At 36.2% G+C, this 14,053-nt stretch overlaps 1 protein-coding gene across 1 annotated transcript; it reads right to left on the bottom strand.

The window, feature by feature from the left end:
* Positions 1-5,564: 5,564 nt before the first annotated feature.
* On the bottom strand, positions 5,565-9,365 carry LOC121725398 (nucleolar protein 58). The gene is made up of 5 exons (XM_042112311.1): positions 9,203-9,365; positions 8,782-8,858; positions 6,762-7,910; positions 6,422-6,551; positions 5,565-6,191 (listed from the first exon to the last, which is right to left on the bottom strand). Exons 1-5 carry the CDS (start codon positions 9,245-9,247, stop codon positions 5,985-5,987), a joined length of 1,608 nt encoding a protein of 535 aa, XP_041968245.1. The 5' UTR covers positions 9,248-9,365; the 3' UTR covers positions 5,565-5,984.
* Positions 9,366-14,053: the final 4,688 nt, after the last annotated feature.

The raw sequence follows: 14,053 nt of genomic DNA, 5'->3' as shown, positions 1-14,053 counted from the left end.
ATGGGACGCAAAATGTGTAATTTGTGATCAAATAATTTCCATTGCTAATAAGGGCAAAGCTGACTTAGAAAAGCATTTAAATACCGAAAAACACAAAATGAAGATTCGTAGTACGGCATCTACATCAAGAATTGATATTTTCATGGAATCCAATGCGAACTTAAATCTTCAACGGAGCGTTCGGGCCACAGAAGCTACTTTGGTTTATCATACCGTTAAACATCACGAATCATTTAACTCTCTAGATTGCACAGCTCCACTTTGCAAGAGTATATATCCAGATTCGAAAATCGCAAAAGATGTAACCTGTTCCCGCTCAAAAGCTGAAGCTATCCTAAAAAATGTTTTAGGCCCATTTGCCCAAGAAAATATGTTAAAAGAAGTGTCAAAAATCAGATACTTGAGCGTCTCCACAGATAGTAGCAACCATGGTGCTATTAAGCTATTTCCTGTGCTTATACAATATTTCAACCCTGAAAAGGGAGGAATTCAAGTTAAATTACTGGAGCTACAGGCCTTACCGAACGAGACTGCTGAAACAATATCCACTTACATACACACCATTTTGACGGACAAAAACTTATTGGATAAATTAATAGCTTTTTCAGCGGACAACACCAATACTAACTTTGGCGGTAGAGAGAGAAGTGGGACCAACAGCGTCTACAGTAGACTCAAATCAGCTACTCAAAACGATGATATGGTCGGTGTTGGATGTATTGCACATATCTTCAGCAATTCCGTACATCACGCAATCGAATCTTTACCAATCTGTGTAGACAGTATAGTGATGCAAATGCACAACCATTTTGCCAGCTTCACAGTTCGTACTGAAGCTTTAAAAAAAGTTTGTTCAGAATTGGAAATTGATTTTAAACGTATGCTTAGCCATTCAAAAACCCGCTGGCTATCTCTTTATCCCGCCATAGAGAGAATCTTGCAAATGTACGAGCCATTAAAGTCATACTTTCTTTCACTGAGTTATCCGGCCAGAACATTGCAAATGTTTTTCGAAAATGACTTCTCTGAGTGTTATTTATGGCTCTTACATTCTTTCATGTCTATATACCAAAGCCGAATCAAACACACTGAAACTGCTGATATTTCTGTCAATGAAGTAATTGATCAGTGTTCGCAAGTAGTGGAAAATATAAACGAAAGATTGGAACAAAATTTTTGCCCCATGAAAGTGACCGAAATTTTACGGCGTTTATCGGAGGCTCGTCGGGATGAGGTAGAAGATTTTAAACAAAACATGAGAAGAATGTACAATATTGCCAAAGATTACCTGAATTCCTGGACCAGTGAATTTTGTACTGACCTAAAACACTTTCAGTGGATGACTTTAGCTAATATTCCAAGCTGGGAACAAGGGGCAAAAACGATAGACACTTTGTCTAGAAAAAATGTACAGTTAAATGACAATAAATTTTTTGATCAGTGGCAAAACTTCATAAAATTTTTAAAGCAACACGAAGATGACTCTGACTTTAAAAAGCTGTTGGCACATCAGAAGTGGACCTCGTATTTTAAATCATTTAATAATGAATAATTTTATTCGGAACTGCTTAAGTTGGCAGAATATTATTTTGCAATACCAGGCCACAATGCCAACGTTGAAAGAGTTTTCTCTTTAATAAACGCCCAGTGGACAAAGGAACGCAGTAGACTACAAACAGATACAATTGCTAAGATGATGTTCTTGTTATGCAATTTAAAATTAACATGTAAAGAATTTTACGATATGATTTCTAAGGAAAACGAAATTCTTGACAAAGTAGGTGCAAGTGCCAAATATAACTAGATTTTGTTATTTTTTAAAGATTTTAAATTGTTCTATAAATACCTACTATAAAGTAAATTCTTACCTAGCCGTAAAATTAATATTATCTTTTTGTTACTTTCCAGAAGAATGATTATTTTTATTTGTTTTATTATATTTTTTAGTTTATAGTATTAAGAATGCCAAAAGAGAGCTATATTCATTTGTTTTTTAGTTTTAATAATATTTAATTATCTACAAAAGACTGATGATCCATTTGTAAGTAAAACTGTAATAGTGTAACTTAATAAACATTTCAAATTCGTAAACGAGTTTTTTTATTATAAATATTATGTCCATCTTTTAATAAATATCGAATATCCTCACTTTTCACCACGTATAAATACTTTTTTCAACAGCCCAGCTGTAAAAACATTATGTTTGGCAATAAAAAAAACATGTCCGGCTTTTAGGCTAAAATGTCCGGCCTTATATAGTGCGCAGTCCGGCCTTTGCATTTTATGGCCTGGCAAGCCTATATGTAGTAAACGTTTACTTCGTCTTGTAAATGAATCTTCAAATAGATCAAAATATCTTCAATTCGTAGGCGAGCAGGCTCTTTGCGACAATCGCAAATCGCAATAGAGCAGAATATGTAAGCGATACGTAATCGTGCTAATCCATTGTGGAGCTCCCGCAGGCCGCCGGAGGAGTTAGACAATAGATTAGAATAATGGTATCTCATTAATTATCGCAGGTACGGAGCCGGCAAACACCGCCGACGTTCGCCAACTTCATTATAAACGAGATCCAGTTGGAACTTCATTGTAATCCCACATTAGCTACCTACTGCTTCGTCTTAGGCTCGACTCACACTGGGGCTGTCGAAGCGACGCGTTATGTTTTCCGCCAAAGCATATTCATCTCTATTGTTCTATTTAATTACATAATATTTATATTTTATGTAAAAATAACCGCAATGAAAATAATATACTAGAGGCTAGAGCGCGTCGACGCACGTATTCGCTCTTCGACACTTTCATATTTTCATAGTAGAAAGTACATAAGAGGGCGACTAACCCCAAAAATCAAACATCGTCCTTCTCTCTTCACACTCACGCCCCTCTTTCATATGCCGCCGCCGTATAAATGTACAACATTTAAAAAAAATAGGTCCATCTCGCAATGATATAATTTTACACAATGTGTTAAAATATTAGCTTAGTTCAATGCACGGATATGGCAGTAAATGAAAAATTCGTGAAAATTAGATGCATCTTTGTGATTTTTTTCTATCGAGAAAATTTTAAGATATCGTGTTTTGCTCAGATCGAATTCTCGGAAATATACTGTAGTATCTAATTTTAGAAAATGAAACAATGATGAATGCGCTTTGGCGAAAAACACCGCGCGACGCGACGCTACGACTGCCCCAGTGTGAGTTGAGCCTGGCGGCGTTTCCACCAGAGATATTGTGTTGCTAGGAATGGGTTTTTAAGATCCAATAGAATCGCTGTGCTGAGCGAGGTCACGTCAATGAAGCGATACTATTGGTTCTCAAAAACACATTCAACGCAACACATCTCTGGTGAAAACGCAGCACTACAGTCCCTGAATATAGCACACACGCTTAGAATACACAATATATTAAATTGGACTCTAATATTCCAAACGTAAGAAAAATTCACGTACGTCCATTTGGATGGAAGCTGGCCAAGTTATTATTGGAATACAATAGGAAGTATTTTGAACGACCGTACGCACCTTTAGACCTTTCGTCAGCCGTCAATCATAATCCATACTTCCATACTAATAATATTATAAATGCGAAAGTGTGTGTGTGGTTCAGCCGTTTAGACAGACAGACAGTGTCTGTCTAAACGGCTGAACCTCTTCACGCCTAAACGGCTGAACCAATTGGGCTGAAATTTGGTAAAGAGATACTTTGAGGCCCGGGAAAGGACATAGGATACTTTTATCCCGGGAAAATGTACGGTTCCCACGCGATAAACTCATTTTGGCGAAACGGAGTAGCGGGCGTCATCTAGTACTTAATAAAAATAATTAGTATTTGTAGCTGGTTACTAATAGTTATTGACTTTATAAATAAAAGAAAGCATTTCGCAAAATAAACTTTAATAATATTTCTTACATAAGTAAAAACTTACACTTATATCTACAAAACAACAGGTTGTCTTACACTTTGACTGGGGTCACTGACCTTAACCTGATAGAATTCACTAATGCCACTGATAATATTGTTTTATTATAAAGATATTTTAATAGATAGTTCTTTCAATTAAAATTCTTTTAATTATGTATGCTATAGCCACTGAGGTAGTAAGTACTACGTACGCCACTGACATAGTATGTATGTCAGTGGCTATAGCCATAAAAGTGATAGGCAAACAAGTTTTGAAACATGTTACTTTTGTTCCTAACATTTCCAACATTGATAAACAATTTTAGCCAATTCCTCATTTCAAAGCACATTCAACATGGAAATAAAAAATTACTTATTTCAATTGTAATAATTTTAAATGTGTTTTAAGGTGTTAATGTCGATGCTATTTTTATTAAACTTTTCTTTAACATCTTAAAGTCACATTTTCTTTTTTAATTGTCAACTAGATGTCCCGCGCGGCTTCGCCCGCGTGAATTAGAAATTTTACAGAATCCGTAGGTACATTTTCCTATAAAAAATATTTCCCCCGTTTTTCCCACATTTTCCTGAGTTTCTTCTGTCGTATTAGTCTTAGAGTAATAATATAATATAACCTTCTCGATAAATGATGAGTCTTACTCGATAAATGATCTATCTAACACTGAGATAAGTTTTTAAATCGGACCTGTAGTTTCTGAGATTGACGCGTTCAAGCAAACATACTCTTCAGGTTTATAATATTAGGTAGATATAGATTTTTCTTAATTATCGCTTGACAAACTCGAGTCTCGATCTAAAAGACTATGAAATGGTATAATATGGTAGTGATGATGATGATGATGATGATGATGAAGAATGTAATTTGCATAGTAGCATATGCTTTCTGTTCTTAAAACAACGCCGAAACTCCCAAACTTGTATCTATAAAGAATCAGGAATTCTCTCAGCACCTTCCGAACCACGGTATACCAGGTATATCTCGGTGCAAAATCTTACTTGTTGGTAGCATATGCTTAGAATACTTCTCACGAAACCGAATTCACCATATGTTTCCCTATAAGTTTTGAGGAGTTCCCTCGATTACTTATGGATCCTTCATCAGATCACCACTTTTCTGAATATAATACCAAATTGGGATGATAGCCTATATACCAAAAGAAAAATTTTGAAAATCGGTTAACAAACGGCGGAGTAATCGTTGAATATAAGAAAACGAACATAACACCTCCCCCATTTTGAAAGTCGGTTAAAATTGTAGCCTATGTGTTATTTATTTAATATTTTAATCAGCACATGAATTGAATAACAAAATTTTTTTCAAATTAATCGTAGCACCATCTGTCAGGACAAACTAAAATTGAAATAGAATAATATTGAATGCGATGATAGCGCCGTCCGCCGGATCTAATGTAAAACATTCCAAAATCAACAACTCCTTAAAAATAAGAAATTAATTGAAAAAACATTTTCCAGTAGACCAAACTGTAAATCTAAACCATTCTCGAATCTCCACGAACACACACAAAAAATTTCATCAAAATTGGTCCAGTCGTTTAGGAGGAGTTCAGTCACATACACACGCACACAAGAAATATATATATTAAGATATTTGCCTTTAGTTAGTAATTATTGTCGAATGAGACAATTATAATAATATGAAAAAATAAAGATTTGCACTTTACTCTCTATAATACCTTAGTATCATGAATTTAAAAAACGTAATAAAAATACAAGCACAAAGCAGTAAAAAAGGAACTATTTTTTGTTTTTGCTAGAATTTTGCAAGCATTTTTTTATTAGTATTTTGTAGCTTGCTTTTAGTCTGGTTGAAGAGACCAATGTCTCAAACATTGGAAATAATAATTACTTTGAGGTTTAGCTGATACATGGCAACCTGTTCAGTCACACTGCACACCCGCACACATTCCGAGGGCCAATTCTGCTGATTAAAATGTTCAATTTCTGGCTCCAGTCTCAAGCAATATGCTAAAACTGCAATACTGCAAAATGACCATTTTTATCACGAGAATTAAGACTTTGACTATAACATGAGGTAGATCACTCTTCCATCTGTGACTGTCTCTTTTTCTTTTTCTTCTTCTCACTCTTGGGCTCCTCCGTGTCGTCTGCAGGCTCCTGCTTGACCTCCTCCTCGGACTTCTTCTTTTTCTTCTTCTTCTTCTCCGAGGTGGGTTCTGTTCCGTTTTGCTCCTCGGCCTCCTCTTTGACCTCCGTCTTTATTTTCTTTTCCTTTTTGGGTTTGACCTGTTGGGACAGTTTTTAAAGTAAGCAACAGTCACAAATAGTTATTTTGATTGAACTAGCCACAACAAACAAAAATGCATTTTGTTTACACCTACAATAACTATGATTTTTAAACTTTGCACTATATATTTTGTGTTTATGGAAATAAATGAAGTTTTATATGAAGATACAAAAAAGTAGATTAACTAATGTTAAAAAGTGATTAATAATAACAATCAACAAATACTTACATCTTCAGCACCATCTTCTGTTTTGATCTTCTTGGAGGCGGACTGTTCATCCTCATCTGGCGAGTGCTCCCTCTTGACGGGTTTCTTGCCAATCGTGCTGTCAGCTGCTACTGGGTACTGGTGAATCTCACTGTTGGGGTGAGACGGGTGTTATAAACATTAGGATAGCTTTATGCATTAGTATGTTAAAATAAAGCTAATATAGTGTCTGATATTGATGTCAACATTTAAGTCAATTTTGTAAAAATAAACATGTGATAACCTTAATTTCATATGTGAGACAAAAACTTAAAGAAAGTTCTAAAAATATATAAAACAAAAAAAAATCGAAAGTATTTACGATTTGCTGTGGTATTTTTCAAACTTGGCCTTGGCCTTGCCGGTGCCGCTGATCCTCCTCAAGTTGCCCTCCTCCAGCAGCCTCAGCTTGTTCTCCAGCTTGACCTTGTGTTCTGCCCCCATCTCGAACGACACGTCATCACCGAAAGCATCCACACGCGTCGCCAGAGCTGCTTTCGCCGCCAACATTCGAGACATTTTTCCCTTATTCTTTGTACTGCATTGGCCGACCAGCTGAGCGTGGTAAATGAGACCATACTTAGGAGTATCTTTCTTGGTTTTTAAAGCTCTGAATAGTGCCTTCTCGGCACCAAATATTTGTACAGTGGAGGCCGGGTGCTTGGCGAGGTTCATCAGTGAGCCAGCGTGGGCTATGAGTCTGGCACCGATGTGCTCACCGATAAGCACGGTCAGGTTGGGTGCCATCGCCATCATCCTCGCCTTCAAATAGTCTGTGAGGTGGGCTCTGTAGTCTGTGATGGAGATGATTTCGTCACACAAGTTTTGAATGTTCACAATATCATCTTCAGAAATCTCAGTACCCATAGATATTTCTGCGGCCTCCTTGACTTTCTCCTCTAGGTCTTCGGACAGAATGTCTGAGAGATCTGTCTTGGAAGCGTTATCCCTTGTGCCTATTAACTTCACTATTTTCACGAACAGCGTGTTGTCAGTGATGATTTTTCCCAGCTCGGGGAAGTGCCAGCCGTACCACTCCCGGCATCTCATTATGTAGTTATTGAGCTCCTTGTCTAAGTCATCTAGCAGGCATTGGGCTTGTACGATCATGGTGTCAATTTTGTCCGGGGAGAATTTGAGCTTGTATCGGGACAGGGAATGAGCCAGACCGAGAGCCATGGCAGTCATTTCTTTCTTTGGTAAGCCGGTCAGGAGACTGTCCATCTGTGATCTGATGCACCTGAGCAGCTCCTGGACATTGGAGTTGGAGACGCACTGCAGGTCAAACTTCTCTTTGATGGCACTTCCGAGTTTGGCATCCCCAACAAGCAGCTGGTCCTGCACCTCTTTACAAACATGTTTCTTGAGGGCTTTCTTCAGTGTTTTAGAGACTTTCCCTTCAATAGCAGCTGTGGTAGCTGCCAGAGCCTCTGTGGTGTCCTCAAACTTTATGAAGTTCTTTAGCTTGACACTACAACAAAACATTACTGTCTAAGATAAAAAATGAAATAAAATGCAGAAGCATCTATTTTACATTAAAAAAATATATTTAATAATGTTAAATGAGATTAACCAATCATCTATACATATTATAAATCTCTTATAATATTATTATAGTAGGTACACATTAAACTATTATTAACATCCTATGAAACAACACATTATTAGTATAGTACAAAACTAGAAACCCTTGTAAGTATACATATAATAATTAGGATAATAAAGTGACCTGGATACATTATAATCTTAATTATATACAAGGGTACTTCCAGGGACCACCAGTGGTCCGCGGACCACTGGTGGTCCCTGGAAGCATTCCAAGTGGTGAAGTGAAGCCATCCTAATAATAATATGTGAGAATTCAGAAGTTTGTAGAGTATCAGTCACAAAAATCACACTAAATTAAAATCTGTTACTTTTAGATTTTTGCCAAATAAAAAATAAATGAGTGCTAACTATAAATTTGTCCTAGTTTTCTTTATCAAACAACCCTTACCTTAGGTAAACCAACTGGGTGGTCCCCGGCAAGACAAACATTTGGTAAAATGGTCCCTCATGACTGAAAGGTTAAGAACCACTTGGTTTAGACTTTAGTGTGAGTATGTCCTGAAATATAGATTTCAGGACATACTCACACTAAAGTCTAAACCAAGGGTTGCCGGGGACCACCCAGTTGGTTTACCTAAGGTAAGGGTTGTTTGACTTACTTTCAACAATTAAACTTCGGATTAACCTATCAAGCCCCAAGCAGCAGCCGGCTGCCAGCATAACAATTGAAAATCTTTTGTGTCTGCTATACCCACGATGGATGGGTTAAAAAGAATATGAAATAATATACTCACACTGAAGCAGCTCCTTCTGGTGTGTTGAACTCAGTGTACAGGTCCTCGATTTTGGATAACTTGGACTCATCCAGTAACTACAACAAAACAATACAATTATTGTAATTACTGCATCAACATTGATTGAATTGTTTATTATGCATGTTGTAAATAAATATGAATGATTTCAAAAGGTTGGAACACAAAAAACGCATGGTTAGAAGTTAATGTCATACATTTGGTAACCAAACAATACAAATTACAAATGTTAACTTTTGGAGGTAAATTATACAGTAAACGAGACGGTAAGCATAAATATTTATTGAGAATGAAAGTAATAAAACGGTATTTCAACTATTACTATGTTTCATAATAAAATAACAAACAAAATTAATTCCGAAAAGCATGACTTATAGGTTAGGATCAACACGTGTTATCATACCTTAAAAATAGCGTAACCCGCCGGTGTCTCAAATAAAACCAACATTTTCGAAAAACTACACTGTTTTTTCCCTTTTACTGCACAAATTTATTTTAAAAACCAATCATAAAATTAAAAATAATATTTTTATCACACGCGACGCTACTTCGACATAGCGGCACGCTCGAATTTGACAGTTATGACATTGACATTTGACAGCCTTTTTTTTATTATGGCACTTTGGCTATATAACCATGGCAAATTTAAATAGTGCGTCAAGAAAGTCATGACAGGTGGAAAAATTTTCTTCATAAACATATAAATATAATTAAAAAAATAAAAAATAAATAATGCTTGGTAAAAAAAGGTGTATTTTTTCTTTGTATTTTAACACAGAACGACTACCTACATGTTATTCACAATATTATGTTACCTACTGTAAGCGTAATTTTGTGGTAATTGCTTTTTTTTTTTTAAATGAAATAAGGATGCAAACGAGCAAACGTGTCACCTGATGGAAAGCAACTTCCGTCGCCCATGGACACTTGCAGCATCAGAAGAGCTGCAGGTGCGTTGCCGGCCTTTTATGAGGGAATAGGATAAAAGGGTAGGGAAGGGAATAGGGTATGGGCATCCGTGCCGAAGCACGGCTCTCCCACGTCTAAAATAAATAAATGCTTGCAATTATTATCTAAGCGATCCTGCAATTTCCAAACTTTTATCTTTAAAGGTTCAGGAATTCTGTTCAGTGCCATCGGATCAAGAGACACCTTTGTCTGAAATTTGACTTATTTGTAACATATTATTATGTTTAAGTTACTAGAAACAATTTCTTAGCCGCCATTAATTGATCTTTAATAAACAAGGATTTACCTCGACTGCTCATGATAGATCCCATCATCAGATAACCACTTTCGTAATTGTTATACAAAATTTAGATTATATCCTATACAACAACACAAGAATTAAAAATCGGTCCACAAACAGCGAAATAATCATCAAAAACATCAGCTTCCGTGCAAAATATCACGAAAAGTACTAATAATTGGGTCATAATGTCATGACTCATGGTATAATTATGGTTGTGATGATGATAGTGACTACTTTTATGAATATGGTACCAAATTTGAGCTAAACCCTATACAACACAAAAATAATTTTGAAAATCGGATCATAAACGGCTGAGTAATCGTTGAACATACAAAAAAAAGATACAATACAGCCAAACGTATTACCTTCACCTTTTTGGAAGTTGGTCAAAAATAATATGTAAAAATTGCCTACGTCTAGTTATCTATTAGATACAATACGGTTTTAAGGGTTCGGTACCCAAAGGGTAAAAACGGGACCTTATTACTAAGACTTCGTTGTCTGTCCGTCCGTCTGTCTGTATGTCTCCAGGCTGTATCTACAGAACCACTACAACTAGACTTCTGAAATTTTCACAGATTGTGAATTTCTGTTGCCGTTATTACAAGTTTTTTTTTATTAATGGGGGCAAACGAGCAAACGGGTCACCTGATGGTAAGCAACTACCGTCGCCCATGGACACTCGCAACATCAGAAGAGCTGCAGGAGCTTTGCCGACCTTTTAAGAAGAAAAGAGCGTATTCCCTACGCTCTTTTCTTGAAGGTTTGCAGGTCGTATAGGTCCGGAAATACTGCTGGTGACAGTTCGTTCCAGTTTTACAGTGCGCGGCAGAAAGTTACGCGAAAAACGCACTGTGGAAGACTGCCACTCATCAAGGTGATAAGGATGGCATGTTTTTCGCGTGGGACGATACCTAGCGAAAAGTTGCAGGTGGTATGATTCTGAACAATTCCTCAGAGCACTCCCCGTGATACAACCGATAGAGGATGCAGAGTGAAGGTACATCTCGGCGTAATTCCAAGGGGTCCAAGCTGTTTGAAACACTATGGCAGTCAACAATTCGAGCGGCCCTTCGTTGGATACGATCCAGAGGGAGCAGTTGGTATTTTGGCGCCCCTACCCAGAGATGAGAACAAAGTTCCATATGAGGCCGAAACTGCGCCTTGTAGAGTTGTAGGCGTTGTTTAGGACTGAAGTACTGTCTCGCTCTGTTAAGAACACCAAGCTTCTTCGAGGCTAATTTGGCCTTACCCTCAAGATGATATCGGCGGGGCTAAAATGGTCGATTAGTTGAATCATACAATGAATGATTTACGATTCATTCTTAAACTTCTCTTAACGTGCAATTCATTTAATGATTCGTACCTACTAAGCAATTCATTTGTTTGACATTTTTTTATGAAAAGTCGTAAAAATGGTCCAATAAATCCGAATTGCTTTTCTGTCAAATAGCAGAATCATCAATTAATGTTACTATAAACGTCATCTTTGATCTTAGAACTATTCTTATCGTAATCATAAACTTATAATATACTGTCGTATAGACCACCTGACAACCCGAAAATGCGTGACCATTTTTGATCTGTCAATGTGTGCGTGTGCTAGTGATGTATATTTTACTATCGATAGTATAGTATTTTGCTATCGATAGTTTAGTCCGTTCGAGTTATTTTACCTGAGTTTCTTTAAGAAATAAATAATATGCAACTTTGACAGATTTTGTATTTCAAATTAGGTACCATAAATTTTAATTGGCAAAAAAGGTGACGATTGAAAAGTAGATACACATTTTCGTTTGGAATGATTTTTCAATCGTCATTCGTCGGATATGTTATGACATGAGGTTCTTATAGGGGTAATAATAATATAAATAATATACACATAACACATTATAAAGTTACTTATTTATTACTCAGGTAAAATCCGTCTGGTAAATCAGCCCTTACATTGCTGCATTGAAAGTAAACTTTGAAAGTAAACAACACACATAGTACGAGTATATTATATTTTATTCTTAAATTAAATACATATCATAAAATATCATAATACTTTTGGGAGTACCTCCGCTGCCGGCGCCGGCTCCCAAAAATATCAGTGATAGGAACTACGGTAAGTATACTGCCGGCAGCCGAGATATAAAACAACGACTGCCGGCGCTGGCACTCAAAATGGGAGCCGGTGATAATGCGTAAAGCGCTAGGTTCCAGTGCCGATGCACAAATTTTAAAAAGAAATAATAATTATAATCTCAATTTATATATTCGACTTTACTGACTTCCAAAGGTGAAGATTTGGTACCTATTTGTTCGGCTGTGGATATTTTAGTTTTTTGTGATGCATTTTCTTAGCTTAGCTTTACCTTAGCTATCTTTTTTCAGCTACCAAAAAGTAAGATTTTGCTCCACAGCTACAGTTATAAACTCCGTGGTATACTTCCGAAGGTACTGAACAGAACTTCAGATTCCTCAGGTAAAATAACACGTTAGAGAGTTTCAGCGTTGTTTAAAGAAGCAAAGATATTGTATTTAATGCTACTATGCAGATCACATTTATCAGCATCTTCATCATCACCACCATTAACCCATCCAAGATTCAAGCCCCATACGAGCACCGGTGATCGCGACAACAATAGAATACAATAGCATTTCCGAGAATCCCCGATCGAAGGATTCAAATAATTATTTGAATGCATCCTTACAATTATTATGACCTTATTATTTGTACTTTTCATAGTCATTTAGCTCAAGTCTGATGTTTTTGATTATTATTCTGTTTGACAAGCGATGTTATGACAGTTTCAATTATGAATCTGCTAATGAATTGAATTGCCATTGACGTAGGCACGGACGTAAAAAAGACGTAGGACGTTTTTTTACAAAATTAGATGAATCACCGACGATATTGCTCGTAATATCGTCGCTGAATTGATTGAGGAATTGCTAAAAGTTACCATTTTAGCCCCGCGGAACGACTTCGCTCGATATGTTGACGCCAAGTATATAGGTACTAAAAACAAAATATTTAAGTACGTATTTTTTGGCATATTTAATTGTTCGATATCAAAAATGGCAACAGGTATGATCACAAAATTGTGTGTAGTTTCAGAATTAATAACCCATAAAAAACACAATTTTTGGCCTATTTTAGCTCCATAAGCTATTTTAGCAAGGAAAGCATAAAGGTTCCGTAACGGTACGGAACCTTTCGTGCGCGAGTCCGACTCGCACTAGACCGATTTTTTTGTTACTTACCTTTTCAATTAACTCTAAACAAAATTTAATAAACATTTTAGAACGGCATTTTCTGGTTAGGAAATCAACAAACATTATTATCGGGAGAGTTTATTTGTTTCCAAATTAAATGCATCAGCCTTGTTCGAACAAATTACAGTCGCACAACAAATCCAGTACATTCAATATAATACATTGCTCGTGAAACGTTAAAGTAACACAAAGCTGGGGTTGTGTTTACTTTACGTGTACGGCTAGTAAAAATGTCGGGGAATTATAAAACATTATACAATACTTACAACAAAATATTATACTAGTACAGGAGTGAGTCGAATATAGTACAACCACTACCTCGACGGGTGCAAAGTAAAAAGAGTCATCTACAAAACAGCTACTTTTCAGGAGAGCGCATAATAGGAAAAAATGCTCCCATTTTGTCAATTTCCAATCAAATTTATTGAAATTTTCATCGTTGTTTCATTATTTATAAATTAATCTACATGTATATTTAATTTCTTCTATTTATGTTTAATTTACGAGATATTGTAGTTGTCTGCATCTACATTGCGCTTGAAAATATGACAACTGAGTTAACTACCACTTGGTCGTTTCTACGTGGGAATTAAAAATTATATTTATTAAAGTATTTTTACCGATTACTAGTGCGATTATCAGTACCTACGTAAAGTGTAACACTTTATATTATTAAAATATGTAGTTAATGCCCGTTTTACACCTTAAAAACACCAAGTTCAGAACATAATTGCGTAG

The sequence above is a fragment of the Aricia agestis genome, chromosome 1 (assembly GCF_905147365.1).
Source record: "Aricia agestis chromosome 1, ilAriAges1.1, whole genome shotgun sequence".
NCBI lineage: Eukaryota > Metazoa > Arthropoda > Insecta > Lepidoptera > Lycaenidae > Aricia > Aricia agestis.
Note: the sequence above shows the minus strand (reverse complement) of the source record. Positions and strands in the feature narration are given on the sequence as shown.